Source organism: Malurus melanocephalus, unplaced genomic scaffold (genome assembly GCF_030028575.1).
Source record: "Malurus melanocephalus ecotype Western Australia unplaced genomic scaffold, MMel_1.1 scaffold_9, whole genome shotgun sequence".
Lineage (NCBI taxonomy): Eukaryota > Metazoa > Chordata > Aves > Passeriformes > Maluridae > Malurus > Malurus melanocephalus.
The window spans coordinates 3,402,553-3,421,905 of record NW_026623241.1 but is presented as its reverse complement, the minus strand read 5'-3'; the positions used below and the strand labels follow the sequence as shown (position 1 = coordinate 3,421,905).

The window sequence follows — 19,353 nt, the reverse complement described above, 5'->3', positions numbered from 1 at the left end:
ATTGCATATCCTAGGGCTTGTGTTGAGGGGAAGCTGTTGCCAATGATGGCCAAGTGGTGGCATTTTTATTACTTTGTATCTGTCCTTGAGGACTTGGCTGTTTATTAAATACACTTATTATTTTATTTAATCACTGAAGTCTTCTTAAAAAAATGTAAGACTAAACCCCTACTGCTCTATAGGCCAGCACAGATGCAGGAAATCACAGACGCTTTTCTGAACACTTTTAAAGAAATAAACGTTCAAGAAGCATGAATCAGCACCAAAGCCACAAAATTCTTACACTGACTGACTTTTATTAAGACTTAGATGAAGCCTTTAGCCTTTATTACCATCTTTCATGACTYTAAACACTGAACTGGACCCATGTTTGCCCACTTGCCATTGACYTGGATGCTCTGTGGTTCTCAGTAGTAGCTGTCAGACTGGTGGGATCTTTTTGATGTGTTTCAGACAAACACATCAGATAATCTGCAGATAATACACTGCAAATTTTTTTGCTMTTAGGCATATTCCCAATTCTGCAATGTGAAGCTACCATATCCTTCACTGGATTATGCTACCGTAGTAACCTACTGGAAAAGTTGTTAGTAAGGARCCTGCTTCTTAAGAATAGCAATGCTCCATATTTATGGTGGTAAAGAAACTTGTGTGACATAATTTGGTGTATGTATTACTTCTCATCACTCAAAATACAGAAGATAAAAACCGGGTCATGAATGCTAAATTATGTTGTATGTCAGCATCACTTGCTATGCTATTCAAAAAAATAATTTATTAAAATTTTAGGTGATGATTGCATTTTTCTTTACATGAGAAGGAAAATGAGACACTGAAATGCACTCTTAAAAGTTATYTAGCACAGTTAAATAGTTTAGGTAATAAAAGGGACAATAAGGAGTGTAGAGAAGGGGACAATGCAAAATATTACTATCTTCTTTGTATATTAAAAAGAAAGGGAATTTGCAAAACCTGTTAGTTCTGGACTTCTACAAGCCACTAACACTCTTGTATTCCCCTCTTTTTTTCCTTGTGTGTTGCTTGGTTCTGGGATGGATTGTTCCACTGAGGCATTTCMGGAGCTTTCAAAAGAAGAAAGATGCACATCCAACAGAAGTTAGTAAAAATGTACTCRAGCACTTCTATGATTGTAATCATACTGGCACCACAAAACAATCCAAGCTGGCCACCTACATCAGCTGTAATAGAAGGAAACAAACATAMGTCATCTGAAGCATCTGGTTTAGTCTAGCAAGCAAACAAAACCCTGCCAGGCTCAAATGTTAAATAGATTCAATACACATAATCCATCACTTTAAGAAAACAGAATTAATATTCTTAAGAATGTTTACTGAAGAAGACTGATGTGTTTTTGAAAATTCCAAATAAAGTACAAGACAAGACATCCTACTGWGAAACAGATACTTAAAATATTTCCTACTTCTATGTCCTTTTAACTGCTCCCTTGCTTCTCATCCCCATGTTTTCTCTTCCCTCCAAATCTCAAAAATGTCACTATTCTTAGAGTCCTGCTTGTGCTATAGCTATAAGCTGGTGCCAAACTTAATTTTTAGTCTCAGCTGCTGTCCATACTACAGGTTATTTAATGGAATGACAGGAGACAGTATCAAAAATGACCATGAGACAAACATGATTATTACTATTATAATATAAAAAGCATGTCCTCTTGTTCAGAAGCCCATGTAGTTTATTATCCAGCAGGAGAGAATTAAAAAGCAATTTTTTCTATCTGGCATTAAATTATTATTTTAAAATTAWTTATYAATAAATAATAAATATTAAACATTYACTTACCAAGCAACTCAGATATAGTCAAGGCCTTCTGCTGCTGTGTTATTTTGTAGCTCAGATCATGATATTTAATCTCAATACGCACAAGGTTTTGCCTAGTGACAAATACATAGAGTTTTTTTGAGACAGTCTCTCAGGAGTGCTGTTCATTTTTACCAACGTTTATCAGCATGGTCTGAGTTCAGGGAGAGTGATGGTGTTTTTTCATGAAAAATTAGATGAGTGTTATCAAAATCAGTTACATGACAGAAAGAAAAACACCAAAGTCCTATAACAGCAGCAGCTTATCAGGAGTAGATCTTCATGCTGTGTTGAAAAAAGTAGCTCTAGATCTGTACTGTGGGATAGGCTTTTTAAGGGTCGCTGAGAGAAACTTGAGTGGAAACGTAAAGCAAAGTGTAGTCTACCACTCTTGATTATGTGTAACCATGCTATGATTCTTCAGAAATGTGAACAGGTACAGGTTTTTGGGTTGACAGTGACAATGAGCTCACTAACAATATTCRTGAAAATGAAGTACTTTCTATACGAAAGCATCACAGCTGTCTCATTGGGTGGTAATTCYAAAACTCAGGTAGCACTGAGCATCATAAAAATAATCTTTTTCTCTTCTGTAAGGCTCCTGTCCTTGCAGGACTTTCTAGCAGAACTATCCAATAAATATTTAACTTTTCCCTCCTTACATCTTCAGAAATAAATACATGTCTATGTTTTATAGTTTGGAATATGTACTCATTAATGTGTTGGCTGGATTCCTATTGGTTAAAGCCTGGTAACAGGGGAATGTCCTGTATGTTCACTTGCTGAATTGAATAATTACTGAGTTGCACATGATATTTACAGACAATAAAATAATCAACAAAGATAAAATGTCCTCAAAGGATTAATATCTTTTGCATATAACAACAGGTTGAATTTTCATAGTGTTCATTGGGAACAGAATTTTTAATAGGGCCTGTTGATACAGGACAAGAGGTAAAGGTTGTACTCTAGGTATGAGGAAGGCAGTTTTTACAAAGAGGGTGGTGAAACACAGGGACAGGTTGCCCTGAGAGGTGGTAAATGACGCATCCCTGGAAACATTCAAGGCTATATTGCACTGGGCTCTGAACAACCTGGTGTAGTTGAAAATGTCCCTGCTCATTGGAGGGGATTCAGACTGCTTGACCATTAAAGGTCCCATCCAACCTAAACCATTCTATGATTTGTACAGTTCCATTTTCATGTATAAACATATGTAGTCGTTTGCAGACTGATGGCTTCAAAAGTGAGAAAACTGAAGCTGCTGAGTCAATGAAACTCATAGATATTTCATTAACCAAATTTTCTACAGTTGTTTATAAACATACTTTGATGTTGTATATACTATGAGTTCAAGTAGCATGTACCTTAATATTTATTTGTACTGCTGACATCTGTGGCTGTGTACAAGAGGCAATTCAGCCCATGAAAATGTATTAAATTCTCTTTGGCAACTAGATCATATCTTTCTAGCAATAAAAATCTGGAAATAATCCCATTTTTTGATTTATAATGCTTGTGTTTGCAAGGAAGTCTGATCTGACATCAGTTCATTATATCGTAACAGTGAGGCACGTATGGTCTATTAAAGCATAAGGATTCATGGCATCTCTGAATTTAAAAGTATACAGATTAGGTCAGTGCAGTCTGCATACTGAGCAACACAGTCCTATCAGCTTTTCCTGAGTAAGAGATATAGTCTGTACTGTTCAGATGTTTTTACATTAGAAGGTATCTTCTGTTGGGTGTAAAAATACCTTCTTTTGCTGTGTAGTGCTTTCCATCACACAAAACCATCCTGTTTCACTCTTTCACTCTTTTGTTGCCTCATGAGAATTAATAGTGTACCAAAGATTTTCTAAACAACTTTTAAAACAGAAATGGTATTAGGGAATTCTACTAATAAGAGAAAATATTACTAAATTTGTGGCATTGGTGCTACAATAAAACTTAGGTCTTCAGTGCTTACAAAGCTTCCTTTGGGAATAGACTGAAAGGAGAAAAACTTTATATCTATTTGTGTTATTTATATGGAAGTGTGAAGATTTGTCTTCTCCATTTGATGGATGTTTCACATGGATCATGGATAGATTTGATAACTGATTTTTTCCTGCTCTTTATTGAGACAGCAATCAAAAATCCTTGTTATAAGAGGTCAATAACATGGAAGGTAATTGAGAATATTATCTGTTAATTTCATTATGTATTTGTTATCCACAGTCTTAGACGTATCTAAGTACATTATATATATATATATATATATGTATCTATATGTATAATGCATACATACATATGTACGTATGTATATATACATAGAGGTGTGTATATATATATATATATATATATATATATATGAATTTGTATAAATCTTAACCAATTTTGTCCAAGAGACTATGTTATCTCACAGACAACATTATTAATACCACCCATAAGAATATCTTTTTAAGATCATATTTTCATCATGCATTCTGCTAGCACAGTTAAAAGGAATGAATATTTTTTTTGTTAGATAAAGTGTTAAGCAAGATTACCTGATGTATTCTGGGCTTTTCTTCAGTTTTGTAGAAAAGTATTTTATGGCTTTTTCTCCTCCAAAGCTTGAATAGGTGACAGTAGTAGGATAATCTGTTTCTTCACATGGGGTAGGGCAAGTGGAATTGTGTGTTCCTACTGTGCATAATCCTTTTATCTCTATATAATCTGAAATTTCAGGAGAAATCATTAATACAATATTTCTAAAAAAAGCACACAGTTGATAAACTTCCTTAAAAAACTTACTAAATTAATTTTAACTGTCTTCGATAAATGTGTGGGTTAATCATCCTGAGAAAAGTGAATACTTAGCAGTTTTGAAGGAACAAATAAGTATTTGCAACTGTCATTTGGGAAACTGGTGCACAATAAGAGGTGAGATATTGTTCTCATTTTTTCCAAAGAAATCCAGCCCTTCTAAATCTTTCTGCCTTCATCAGAGCTYTATGTACACATTATTTCTCACCCACAGTTAACAAAAATGCAACAGAAGACTTTCCATGTTCTGTGCCAGCTTTCTAATTAAATACCTGAATATATATCCTTGATCTTGGTGCCTTGGKGCCTGCCTGGCTCATTTCAGTGCACAGAAACAGCTTCCAGAGCAATTCCAATGGCAGTTTGCTAGCATCTGATACCTGTACAAAAACTGGGGTAAGCTAAGTTCACTTTACCTTAACTCCTGCCTGCCTTTTGATAAATGGGCTCAAGACAGCTAAGAAGGCTTAGGAAAAACGTTGTCTCTTCAAATACTGCAGAGAAGTCATAAAATTCTGCAGGTCTGGCTGGCTGCTCATGGACGTGGGGAGCCATTCCTCTAACACGGCTCTAACAGAAAGTAATCATTACAGAAATCTGGGAAAGCTAGAGAAAAACAATGTAGAAGAAAATATGTAAAGCATAAATGTTTCCTAAAGCATAAGCTGTGACTCTCAGGTGGGTGCTGCAATCTCTGTTTGATTCTCTGTTTGTCCTGTTTTTGTGGGGGTCGAGGTTGTGTCTGTTCCCTGTGCTTGTGGGCTTCTCACTTTTGCAAAACACAAAGAAGGARCTATCTCAGCCTGTAAGCCGATGATTTGAAATACTCTCCAGGGATGCTGGGGTTGTGGATTTAATGTTGGATAGGCAGCCTTTAGGGTTCCTAAAACAAATGCTCTTACCAAGAGTAKGTCCTGCAGATACTGGATCTGTGTGCTGTTACTTGAGATTTTGTTATCAGATGTCTTACCTCTCCTACACTGTCAAAGGAGAGTCAGCCCCTAAATTGGGATCCTGGGGACCACACACTTACAAACCAGGTTCACCATCCTTCTGGGGTCCAGCTCTTAATCCCATCCATCCTTCATAGGACTTTGGGGTCATTTTTGCTTATTGCTCTGTGGTTTCTTTGAAATTCAGTCACTGAATATCCATTAAGTAGAATAATAAATATCTTTCCCCCATGACAGGCTTTCAAAGATCATAGTTACATAAGAATGGGAATTTAGTGAAATCCGTGTCAAGACAGCCGCAGGAAAAAGCAAGTAATTGTTCACAGTAGCAGATCTTGCCTGACTGTTGCACACACCTAATCAAAACAGTCCCCCCAACCAACTTCTGGGTCTACTAATCACTCAGGCAGAGTCATGTTACAGGGTAAAAACTAAAGCAATTAAAAAGAAAGCTTTCTAAAGTTCATGAAAGGTTGCTTCTCAGATTACCACTTTAAATATTTTCCAGAAAGTCTGTTTTAGTGACTTACAAATTTCATGTCCACTGCATGCAGATTATTTGTTTATGGAAAAGAATTGCATTTGAAGTGTTTTCGAAATTTATAATTATTTTTAAAAAGACAAAACCTTGAAGTCCAGTGATTTATGTTTTTACCAGTTAACAAACCTGGTTTTACTGTGCTGTTTACTCTTCATGCACAAAGAATACAAAATTGGATCTAGAAGGATGATACCAGGAAGATGTGAAAATGCTATCCAGAGGCTTGGCAACTGAAAACAGATTCGTTGAATGTTCTTCTATTTTAAACAATTTCTGATTGCTAAAATGAATTCTATTAGATTTTTAATATACTCACATATATATATATTTGTACACGCTTATTTTTGGAGGGACTTTTTGTGTTTCATTTGTTTTTTAATGAACTGGAATGTACTCCATTTCAGATTACTTTCAGTATTTTGGTTTAATTGCCAGATATTGTCTACTGTTTGGCTTAGAAAACATGAAGTTATTACTTACAGACTGCTGGATAAACACATTTGTAAAACTTCAGCAAGTCACATTCTGTTCCATTTCCTAAAAATAAAAAAAAAATGCTTAGGAGCCTCAATTAACCATCTAACCCTTAGCTCTGTTTGYACTAAACAGAAATGTAATGTCATCAAAGCCTGCTCCCCACTTCACGTTAATGATTACACAACTGAGAAATCAATTCAGTTGGGCACAGTGCAGTTGCCARCACCACGGGGGTACAGAGCGAAGAGACACAACAGACCAAGCCAGGAGGCTGCTGTTGAGCAAACATCTTCATTGTGTCTACCAGCCAGAGCTGCCTTTAAGCTTGTGGCTCATTCTTTGTGTTGGCTTCCTAAAGATGGGAATTTCTGCTTTTCCTAGTGGAAATGAAAAAAGCAAAACCAAAGTGAGGTAGATTTGTTGTATAATTACATCCCCTGTGTTTCTGCAGAAGTTCTGAACTTCATGCAAGAGTTKTTTGGAGATCAAAGGGGTAAGACAGTATCCTGAGCTAGAAAATCTTCAGATTTCAGATGGCCTCAGTTTCACTCCTTTTAAATTTTTTTTTTGCCTCACATGGAAATGTTATGCAGCAGTTTAGCACACAGTTCGAGCAGGTATTGCTCTCCTTTATCTAACTGTCCTTGTATAAAGCTCTCACCCCAGGCATGGGAGGTGGGAGACCCAGACTTARTTGCCTTGGAAACCCCTCTCCATGACAGAAGACTGCCAACCCTCTTTCACAGGGGTGTTCAAACAAAGAGGCTACAGATTACACATTAGTGGGTCTGCTTTAGTAACAGCCTTCTACCTTGCTTGAGCATATTTTAAAAATACAGTGAGTCAGAAAGTGCAGGCTTTCTTGTGATCTAGTGGCTTTCTTGCCCACTTGTGAAATAAAAAGTRGTGCAAGAGCAGAGATTTGGGTTCCAGCTCTTGCATTAAGTGACAATACTGACATTTAATGCATAAAGGTGCGAGGGTTCAGTGTTACTGCTTTGTATTTCTAGAGTGATTAAGAAGCCTGGMTACTTGAGGGCAGTATTATGGTATGCACCTGGTGCTCCACATTTGAGGCTGATTAGAAGACTCCATCCATCTTTTTGGCTTTTGTAGAGCCTTTGCTGCTRCCAGGCTTACCCTGGCTCATGTGGGGAACCTCAGATTGTGTCTTCAAGCAAGCTCTTCTGCTCTGGCTGCTGAACACCTGCCTGCAAAGCAAGTTTTCTGGGGTATGTATAAAATATATGCCTTCTTATGGGRTGAATTCCAGCTCCTTAGGAAGTCAGGTTGATGACTACAGTCCTACCTCACACTCCTGAGGCATAATTGCTTCTTTCAGTTGTTTGGACTGTATCCTAAGAATAGCCAATGACCCAGATGCTAGGTCTAGACTTGACCAAATATCTTACTTGTTTTCTTGGAATTTTAATTAATCTGAGCTGTAGMTATCCCTCAAACATGTGCTGTATCTCCTTTGCTATTCAATATCATGTGAGGTCTTCCAGGAAAATGATCAGTGTGTGGTATGATGATACTCCTGAGAAATACCTGGAAGAATGAATGGCAAACAGCCACACCAGTCCTGTATGTAGCGGGCTTTGCATTCCAGCAAACATCCACTAGTACTATAAATCTTGTGGTGCTGCAGCTTTATATCAGGCTTGCACTCTCCCCATGGATATTCTTGGATAATTGACTGTAGGGTAATAATAACAAAAGATACAATTTTATTTTTTGCCTGTATTTTAAATTTAGGTATTTTTTTTTTTTTGCATTTTAAAGTCCTGAAGGAAGCCAGGTAAAGACATAAGCAGTAACTTTAAGATTTAATTGAAGGCAATTAAAAAATCATCTTCCCTCTCTCACAGAAAAAGTAGGGCCTAATCAGACAGCCTAGTCCAAAATGGTACTCAGCTATGCTTAGGTCCCACAAGGCATCTGAGACCCCCTTAGTGGCAGCAGAATGTGTTGATAGGAAAATGTTATCATTTATCATCATTTGTCAATGAAACTGCAAAGTTATAGGAAAGAAAGGCTGACTTTGATAGAGACAAATTAGGAAAACCAGTGATATCCTCCTCAAAATAGCAGGAATTTTGTTTATGTCTGAAGGAAGTGTTATTTTTTGAGTCATTAAGGCATAATAAATATTTTGCATTCCARAATGTCTATTTCATTGTCAGTGCTTCAGAAAAGAATTAGAGACATTAAAAACCACTACTTCAGTTCATGGACAAAGTCCTTACCTTCAGCTGGCGGATTGCGACCTGTGCGTGCGTTCCAACTGGTGTCAATAAACCTAAACCATCAAAGCGTGGAAGCTCTTGGGGTGAATGGATAACAAAAGTTATTCCAGCATCAGTATAACCAAGAGCAGGTTCATCGGTGAATTTGTCCTGRTACAAAAACAATTGTTTAAAGTAGTTTTGGCTTTGCTTACAGTCTGATGCTTTAGCTATATTTAACATAGTACTATGGTATTTAGTCTTATATCTCTAGTAACGTTTTTGGCAATTTACAGGAAAGTATAGAAGCAAACTGACTTGAATTTCCTTTGTTCATTACCTCTATGGGTTTCCTTACAGTTGCTATAAACTTTCAGCTTTTTTATTCCTTAAGGCAACCCCCAATTTTAAAAGCAAGAAGTCATAGAAGACCATTTACTCATAACTTAGACATTTGTTGCTTTTACTTGAAACTGCTCATCACATTTCAGCAAACTGTTGTTCTCTTCAGAACCTTTGACTCCTGACTCATAATTCCTAGAGAACAAAAGTGAATGTCTAAGCCATTTATCAATCTTTTTGTTTTCTTCTCTATGCTCACAAGGTGATATCTGTGTTTTCTGCTTTTTGTTGGTCAAAGACAATTCTAATGTCAGAAACAATTTACAGTGCAAAGACCAGGTCTTGGCTGGCACTGAGCTGCTGCAGCTGCTGTAACTACATTTTGGTGCTACTTAGAAACTGGCACCAGATGATTTTCCCTACTGGGCCTTTTATTAAAATGAAGTGATCTTATCCTAAACTGCTTGTATAAAATTATATCACTCATCTGATGACATGTTTCAGTTCTGATTGAACAGTGCATGTATGTGCTCATTCACAACCTTCCCCTCCTTAGCTTGGGACAGAGTCAATAATAACTCTGTATTTTTAAATCTGTATTAGGGTTTTTCCTTTAAAATACCCTCTCACTTGGAAATAGTATTGATTTAGAATTTTTTGCATGAAATTCTGGAGGTCTGTGTAAACCCCATCAAACAAAAATCCCAAACCAAACAAAGAAACCTCTCTGCTGATATATAAATTACTATGTGATTCATTTTGTATAATCCTTAGGATAGCTGTACCTGCTGGACATCAAAAAGCAAATGTAAGCCTCTTCCAGACAAACTCACTCTTCTTGCTGAAAGATCATTGTGATTAAAAGTAAAGCAGTTTCCATATTCAGTGAAAACATGTTCAAAATCCTTCAATAAAAGAAAATAGGGAAGAGTGAAATGAAAGAAAGAACACTTTTCTTAGTTAATTACAACACAAGAGAGGGACTGCTGGGGTTGTTGGATTATTTTGATTATTTTATTTTTTCCCCCGAAGTGCTGATTATTAGAAATAGAAAATTGATAATTGATGGAAATATTAAAAAGTAGTTCAGCCCTTTCTGTAGAAAATGAAGTTTAAAGGAGAAATTTCCTATTKTTTATTAATAGTTATAAACTGTTCAGGATAATTTAATGATATCCTGTGTTATTTCTATACCTGTTACATTATATAGAAATTAAATATTCAAAACCAACTTAATTTTTCCCCATTAGCTACTTAGTGAAGACTATTCCTAAACTAAATGTCATATTGCATATGAAAGTACAATATTTTCATTTTTTCCCAAAACTTCCTAATAATTTGATATGASTGTATCTCATTGCTTTAGTTTTAGTTATTAACACTAGTGTTTTCCAGTTGAGAGAAGACTCCAATGCCTAATTTTAGAACCTACAGCACATCTAAAAGTTAGATTAAACTGAAAGAATATAGGCCYGCCTCTTTTGCTCACATTTTCTGTTTAAGTTGGGAATTTCTTTACAGAAGAGTCAACATAAAAATGGGATGATCGTAATTTTTGGCTGTTGTCCAAAATTCCCAAAGATGGGCTATTTTCATTTCAATATGTAGAATTCCAGGGGACTCTGCATGTAGTTACTCTTTCTGTCTGTATTCTTGACTGCAAGAACGAAACTATGGAATCATGTCATGCAAAAAACTTTGTTTGAGCTGTCCTTCGTTGTMGGCCACTGATGGAAAAGGTTGTTAGATACAGCCTGGAGGTGTGGCAGCTTTCACAGGCTGCTGCCTGTGCAGAAGTGGCAGTAGGCAGAGAGTAATTTAAACTGAAGTCCCATCTTAGGGCTCAGAGTCCAGCAGAATGGAGGCTCTCAGGGATTTAATTTAGAGCAGGGCTTTTTGTCTCTTTTGTCTGACTATAAAGGGAACACAGAGGGAGTAGCTGGCAAAGTTAAATTTTTTAAACTGAGTTTGAGAACATATCCCCTTCCTCTCCAAGCTACTGTTTTAGTAAAATGAACATATTTACCTGTGGGTAACATGGCTTTCCAAAAAAATCACATTCTAGCAATGTGCTGCTGTTAAGATAAAACCCATTTTGCCTTGTAAACTCTTTGATACTGAAGTTCTGGTTGCCAAGAAGGAAATCATTCAACTCCTGGGAATATTTATCTTCCATAGCAAATTTTTGGAGAATTGCAGATACAATGTTCCAAATTAAAAAAATTACTTTCAGATTGCTCACTGCATCAGCCTGAAACCTGAGAAGGAGAAAGAATTGTTTGTAATTCTGCAGTTATAGGACTGGCCTCAAAGCTACTCTTGACAAAGCTGTGACACAATTTGTTGTCTGCTCACAAACAGTAAGTGATTCTTGCTCACCAGATTGCGGTTTGATCTCTACAACATAAATAAACAATAGTCTCTATCTCAAGGAATATATCTTCCCTATCTGGAAAGAGAAAATGGACACCTTCCCATGACTATTGTGGTCAGTCATATAGAAAACACTTCTGCTGTATGTGGTTGTTTATTAAAAAAYAAACCCCAAATCCCCTGAGTAGATTAACGTCCACATAAGCCAACAATCAGATTTGTGGAACTGATGACAAGCTGAGCAATTGCATTTACATGTGGAAAACTAGCTGAGAGGAGCTCTCCCTAAAAAAGCTGTCATCYGTAATTTGGAACTTAGAATTCTAAGCGTATCTTCAGTAATCACATGTACCTGYTTTGCTGAGGCACTACAGCCCAGTGTAGAGATAGCCTACCTTCCCGTGAGCTGGTGGCACAGTGCWTTAAATCAAGGATGATCCTTACTCTTTGAAACCTCTTGAAAAATCTTGAAAACATGATGAGTCTTTGGTGGTGCTTTCTTTATGTACAGAATTGAACTTCTTTATTGAAATAAAGTAAGGATTTACAGAAGTTTTAAGTTTGAAAAGAGAATAAGCACAAATGAAACTATAATGCCCTGTTCTTTAGAACTGACATATTATCTTATTTTAAAAAATGTATTAATGTATTTGTGAAATAGATCATAATGGCTGAGTTTAAGAAAGATTAGTAGGAACAGCTCTTCATAACCGAATTTGAGTCAAAAAGAAAGACAAAGGGAGTCATGTGCCTCTTTGTCCTGCTAACAAAAAAAACCCTGGTTACTAAAAACAGGAGGAGAGAATAAGCACAGTGTGACTGGCAGATGGGCATGGCAGCAAGCTGTTCCTTAGATGGAGAAATGCCATGCTCAGCAGCTGACTCCTCACAATGTGCTGCTGCTGCATTAGGAGAAGCGAGGCACGTTGGTGACAGCCATCCCTCTGCAAACAGAGGGACATCGGTCTGCAGAGCACCTTGTGTGGTGCAACCCAGGGGGGCTTTGTGCAGGTAATGGGAAGGTGGCATAGGGAGGCAGAATGGCTCCAGGCATTTGAGACTTGGACTTCTGGCTGATTATACCAGCAAAAGGTAGAAGATAAGAAAACTTACTATTTTTTGAGGACAAAATTTGGATAAAATTTCTGTATGCCTACAACTGTTCCTAAATTACATATTTGCTCTAAGAGCAGGCCATAGTTTTATTAAATTATTTTCAAAGTGGCTGTCGTGAATGTTGGGCATTCTCTTCAAATGTCGAAATGTGTAGTGAAGTTCATTCTTAGACACATGACTTCCRAACAACCCAAATGCTTCCCTCCTGCAAAAACCAGACATCAGCTGTAAAGGCTAAGCACCTCTGAATAAAGAGTGTCTGTTTTACCTGAAATTTCTACTTTTGTGTGAGTTTAAATTCATTTGCTAATCGTTGCTAATCTTGTCTTTTGTTTTTAACTTGGATGTGACTGATGGCTGTCACTGTACAAGCAGCACTCATACAGAGAACGCCACCACCAGAGGAGTTTTTCTACTCCAAYTTCTGTTGTCAAACTTAAAAGTCATGTCATCTGTTCATCTGAAGGAAGGGAAAGATTATAAAAGCAACCTTCCTTTCTTGAATCTCATTTTCATCTTCATTTAATATCATGTGGTGGTGTGGAAGACATGCCCCTCATAGCCATATTTTCCTGTTTCCTTTTGTCCAAACAAGTGGAACCTGACTCCTTTCAGGTAAAGATATGTTGCGTCTCAAGAGCCAACAACAAACGTAATTTTTACCTGTTCAAGTTGCAAAAGGTCACAGCGGGGAATTTGATGTTTTCCACATACTGAACCACCACTGTGGTTGTGGTTGGCCAGCTGAAGTAGTAGATGAAGCGGCTGCAGATCTGCCAGATGACAATGGCGAGGCAGCCCACGACGATGAGCAGCCAGAGCGCTCTGCGGGCTCTGCTCTGTGTGTGCACAATGTTGTGCACGCCGTGAAATGAGGTGGATGAGGCAAACTGCTCATGATACTTCCTTCTGTCTCCCAAACGTGGCAGCAGTTTCTTTATTAAACACAATCGTATCTTTTCCAATAATCCTGAATATGGAACAAAGAGAAAACATTTTTTTTTTTAAAATTAGCATTTAACTGTCACTTAAGAAAGAAATACACACAATTCTGGTACTGAAAAGCAGATGTAAAATTTCTCTTTAATTGTAAATTTTCTCTTTAAGTAGTGAATTTGCTTCTGAGGATAGAAGAATAGTGTGCTAAGAAATAAGCTCAGTGCTGCCCTGAATGCAAACTCTATCTATGTTTAAAGCAATGTTTAAGCACTTTAATTTAAAAGAGTATTTCCACTTCTGGGAGAAAGATTGGATTTTGACACACCTCAGTGATCTAAAGCTGTATGTTGCTGTGAACTTACTGAAAATAAGGCTAAAAAGGAATTACATGGAATGATGTGAAAGGGAATTTCAYTCTTTCAGTATTAATAATTTCAGGATAAGACTTGGAAGGTTCCAGCTTCAAAAGAATATCTAATCTCATTTTCTTGTATTTGTTTGATTCCATAACTTTGAAATGGGAATGGGTTTAATTTTCATTTGCCCCATGTTTTCTACAAACTGATATGAAAATAAACCAAACAATTTTAAATTCTAAATTTAAGTGCTATAACAGTAATGAATATAATCAATGCCTGTAACTATAGTAACTTTCTTGTGCTTGATGCGGAATAATCTTTTCAGCAGGGATTTACACAGGGATTTAGACCAGTGTTTAACAGCAATTAAATGCTTTCCTTCTTCTGTTTTTAACCAAAAATTAGGTTTAATAGTTTCCATGTGTGGTAGGAAGAGAATATAGTTTTTTAACGAATGGTTTACTCGAGGCTACTGCAGTTTCACAAAGGAACAAAGGGTTGTAAGAGTCATTTGCCAGARCCACATCAGCCACATCATGACCACATCAATACTCTGGGATGTGTCTTTGATCCACAGACCCTGGACCATGACAGTAAAATCCCAGATGGTGCTGGATTTCAAAATGTTTCTGAAGGGAAAGACTTTACTTTATGCTGTATGATTTTGATGAATATTACATAATCTACTAGGATCCCAATTTTATCATCAGACAGTTTTCCACTACAAAACTGTTCAAAAGTTTCTCTCCTTGCTCTAGTGACTGTTGGAGCCCACYGCGAATCTGTTCAGCCATGTGTGGTTTTGTACATCATGCTGGAATGCAGAGGATTTCTGGTTTTCTGTAGGCTTCTCTCTCCCCAGCACATGGGCAGTGGGATGAGTTCTTTGTGTGTTCCCTGACAAAGAGCAGAGGGGAGACATTCCTGACATGTCTTCATTTGCTGCCTGTGGACTCCAACAAGAGACAACATGTGAGTCTTTTCTCCAGGAATAATGCTTTATGTTTTTATTCCTCCTACATGTGCTGTGCTAGATAAGAAAATGATAGCATGTCCCTACAGTAAATAGTGGTAAGCAGAAATGATATTTCACCTGAAAGTTTTGCTTTTAATACATGAGATTATCTAATAATATCATGCTGCTGCTTTCATTACTCTGGTCTCTCACCAGAACAATTAGCACTGCTGTCTGAGTGTCTTAAAGAATCCTTACTCTACTTCCAGATTTCTTAAAAAAAAAATAAATTAGGAAGAACAATTGTTAGCTACTCCAGTTAGGGGTCAAATGGTAAACTTCTGGTGTGAAATTTCTCACATGGGATAGATTGGAAAATGGTATCAAATGTGTAAGTTAGGACTAGCCACTGATTTGTGATTTGGTCTGTTCATGAGGAATATATACATTCCAGTGATATATAAATAATAACAGAATGGTTAATCCAGGAGTCAGTGAGTAGTAAGGCAACACATCACAATAATGGATGGGTGTGAGATTATAAATGTTTAACATTTCAGGGGGGTAATCACATCCTATCCTGTGCCAGACTTAATGAGTCCCTGACCTAAGGTTGTGTAACCAACACATCTGAGCCAGCTGTGAGCCAAGAGTATCTGAGCTTCTGCTACATAGACAGTGCGGCCTTGTAAGAGCTTGGACATGTTAGACAATACGGTCTTGGGAGCACAGTGTTCTTTTAGTAGCAATACAAAATACATTTACTGTAGGTACTTGAAAAAAAGTCAACATATTAGTAAACCAAATTTTTATAGCAGATTCAAAGAGTAGAGAATGGATAAGTAAAAAAGCAAGGAGGTAACTAAATGAGAGGAATAGAGGAATCCAGGTTCAGAAGCAAACCACAGATTAGGAAACAAATATAGAACATGCTTGTAAGACCTAGTAGAGTAGCTAAGTTAGCTCGTATGTTCAGGGTGGGCTGCAGATGCTTTGCTTCAGGAAACACTGACTACTGGAAAAAACCTGAGAGTCATCATGGTTAAACAGATAAACCTGATTTCCCAGTAAATGTTGTTAAATGAGAAATTACTTCTTTTTATGTATAAGCAGGGATACATGGACATACAATTGCAGGCTTGTAGCAATTGAAATAGAAATTCACATAGTAATAGGGGCATTCAGAAATTAACAGTGTCTTTAATGTTCTAGATATAAATTGGATTTAAAGGTTCTTTTTTTTTTTTTACTTCAGTTAGCAGGCAACTGGTAACCATTTATAATTGTTTGTACAGTAACTGGTAAATAATAAGAATAGGCTCTTTGATCTGGGGGGCAAAAGATGCAACAGGACCAAGTGGGAAGAACTGGTTCTCTCCTAAGTAGGAGAAATAAGGTACAACACTTTTAATTTTGTGTTCCCAATGTTTAATTGTGATTGGATTTTCATTAATATACAAAAAAGAATGGCTTTGTAAAAGATCACTGATCTTCAGCCAGAGCTCTTACCTAAAAGGAGTTATTTCAGGAAGGTTGTGGGGCCCCTGTGCTTGCCTTAGGTAGTCCAGATAGATTTCTGATTTCCTCTTTGCCTTAATTTAAAAATTATTCAAGTATTATTCAGAGAAGCAATTGCCTAGTTAAAACTCTATTAACTTTATTCTAAATACACAGAGGGCCAAGAGCTAAAGACTTATTTCACTTCTTAAGTAAGCATAAAACTTTTTTTCTACAAGCTTTTCTGTGCTCTCCCTTCTTTGTATTTTGAAAAGGTGTGCTGCTGTTACTTTGGGACAAGGTGACAGGTAACAAACCCCTTGGTAAAGTGCTCTGGTATAGCTGGTCACGTACCTTTGGCATCCGAGTGAATGAATCTCCTGAGCTGGTCCATGAGGCCGTGCTTATTTCAGTAAGGGAGGGATGGATGACARGCTGCCTTACCCCTGTGACCACTGCTGGCTAATGGCTTTTATAGAAAACTGAATGGGAGGTGATACTCGATGACACACGAGACCAGGTAATTTACCTGCCAGGGTTGCTATGTTTTGCCTTTCATTAACACAGTCTGCAATGTAAAAGAGATTATTTTTATAACAGGATCAGATATATGCATTTATATGCATTTCAATTACATATTTTGCTAATAGTAGTGCAGGTGCACTCCTGTATTGCATCATCTTGCAAATTTCTTTCCTTTTGTTTTAGAAAGGTCAATTATCTTTACTAAAATACTCTGCTGTTCAGAGTATAGCTTTTCTTGAAGTAGACCCTTTCCAGGTCTGGAGGGCAGTCAGTGTCTCTGACTAAGTTCCTACCAGGAACAGCACGCAGTTCATCCACACTTTGCATAGCTCATAACTTTGCATTGCTTCATAACCAGCTCCAGGTTTCATGTTCTTCTGGACTTCTGCAAAAATGAGCTGTTAAGAACTGAGCTCCTCAGAACTAACCCTGTGGATGAGGATGAAAACACATGCAGAGTCAGTCATTCCAGCAACTCTGTATACAAAAGGACAGAGACTGCTTTTTTATTAGATGTGCAGTATTGTCTTGTTTGAAATTTATTTCAAGAAAACAACTGAACATCTAATAGAAGTGAATAAAAATACTAGAAAATTGAAAGCTGGCATGTACTTGATTAATGCTTTAGTAAAAAATAAGTAAAAAGCCCACCACACATATTTTTCTGATCTTTTTTATGTCTCTGTTAGTAATTGTCCAATTATACCTACAGTGTTCTTGAGTTATCACCTGATACTACCTTGGCTGCCTGGTTAGTTCTAGCTGTGTTGTTAATGCTACAAGCAACAATGTAAAGCACTGAACTCCATTTAATTATTCCAGGCTGACAAGATTTCTGTACTCTACTTCTTGGAATTCCCAGCTCCGTTTGTCACTGTTGCCTCACCGGTGGAACTCTGCCAGGGCAAGCTTTGCACAGCACTCAAGCAGTTTCTCGAGATCTGTTTGTAATTCTGATGCTCTGCTGAGCACTGCAGATTCATTGAGTCCTATTAATGCAAACCACTGTCATTCACAGAACCCAGGCAAGGCCTCTTGCCTCAGTTGATTGCATTCATAARACAAATTATATCAATCTTTTACACTGTTACGTGCATAGAATTAAGAAGTATGAACTTGCTCTAACGAGTAAGTTACTTGCTCTCTATCCAGCAAAGTATTCAACATTTTTTTTGTTGCTGCCTTATGAAGAGTTGTTATACTAATCTAATACTTTAGATGAACAAGGCTTATGTTTTCCTGTGGTGTTTTATATTCRAAATTGGTTTAAAATTTCTTCTTTCTTTTATGGTTGTTTTATATTAATTCTGAAGCAAACACTAAGGGGCAAAGGCCAACCATCTTATGTTTGTTCATCCTTCCCAAATGGCCTGGGCAAACAGCTTCCAGGTTGTAAATTGGTCACAGGGAGCTTGCTCTGTCCATTCACTCCTAGCATGTATATCTGGTTATTTAAACCACACATTCCCTAGTACTTAATGCARTAAAGATTAGAAAAATCAACGGTTGACAGAGGTGGTCACTACTTTTTTTATTAATACATAATGTAAATTTTGTACTCAAATCGTTATTTGAAGTCAGGCTTAAGTGCTGTTCAGTCCTTCTGTTATGGTGCTAAATTAAAAAAAAATAATGCTGCAGCTAGCATAGCTACATAGCTATTTCCTGAGACAAATAGATAACATGTTTCTGATAAAGTTAATTCTTYATAGCCTAGTTGCAGCAAAATGTCTTCTGAGAATTCTTATGGGCTGCTGAGATAAAATACAYGCATACGCAAGTATGTATTTGGTGTATATTTAGCTTTCATTGGACAATTTTGTATTTTTAGAACACRTTAAAGTGTTTCTTTCCAATGTCTGTTACTTGCATGACACTCTGAGTGCTTTCTTGACATTATTGGTTCTGATGACTTGCTTATGTCTTTTAATAGAAGTATCACAAATATCATCTACTTTAAGACAGAAGTRATGCATTCTGTGATACAGCAGACTACAAATACTTTTACTCAATTAGTATAAAAATATTAGCAAAAACAGGAAAACAAAACAAAAAAAAATGGAGAGATCACCATCTGGATTGTTATGATGTATTGTCATTGTCATTTCACGGAATGCTGGTGACTGATTGTATATGCAAGCATCTGTTTTGCTCCTGCATTCAAGCATGTACTGCCAGTGGGYTCAGCAATGGGGGGCAGAAGGGGCTGCAGCAGAAGGTGCTCAAGGAGAGTTTGAGGACTCATTGAGTCTCTCTCTACATCAAGGAGGAATTGGCTGTGACTGGAGAAATTATGARCTCTCATCATTATTTTTTAGTGCTTACAGATAGTAGAAATTTCCTTACTCTTTGTTTTCTTATGCCTATGTTAACTTGCCATGATTTAAACTGGTTACTACTTTTCCCATCCTCTGGTATACTGGAA

At 37.0% G+C, this 19,353-nt stretch overlaps 1 protein-coding gene across 1 annotated transcript; it reads right to left on the bottom strand.

Moving 5' to 3' along the window:
- Positions 1-820: 820 nt before the first annotated feature.
- ASIC5 (acid sensing ion channel subunit family member 5) lies at positions 821-16,797 on the bottom strand. Its single transcript, XM_057375860.1, has 10 exons — positions 16,758-16,797; positions 13,317-13,623; positions 11,191-11,422; positions 9,950-10,069; positions 8,844-8,993; positions 8,146-8,293; positions 6,598-6,654; positions 4,365-4,533; positions 1,816-1,907; positions 821-1,199 (listed from the first exon to the last, which is right to left on the bottom strand). The coding sequence occupies exons 1-10, from the start codon at positions 16,795-16,797 to the stop codon at positions 1,000-1,002; spliced, it is 1,515 nt and encodes a 504-aa protein (XP_057231843.1). The 3' UTR covers positions 821-999.
- Between the last annotated feature and the right edge of the window lie 2,556 nt (positions 16,798-19,353).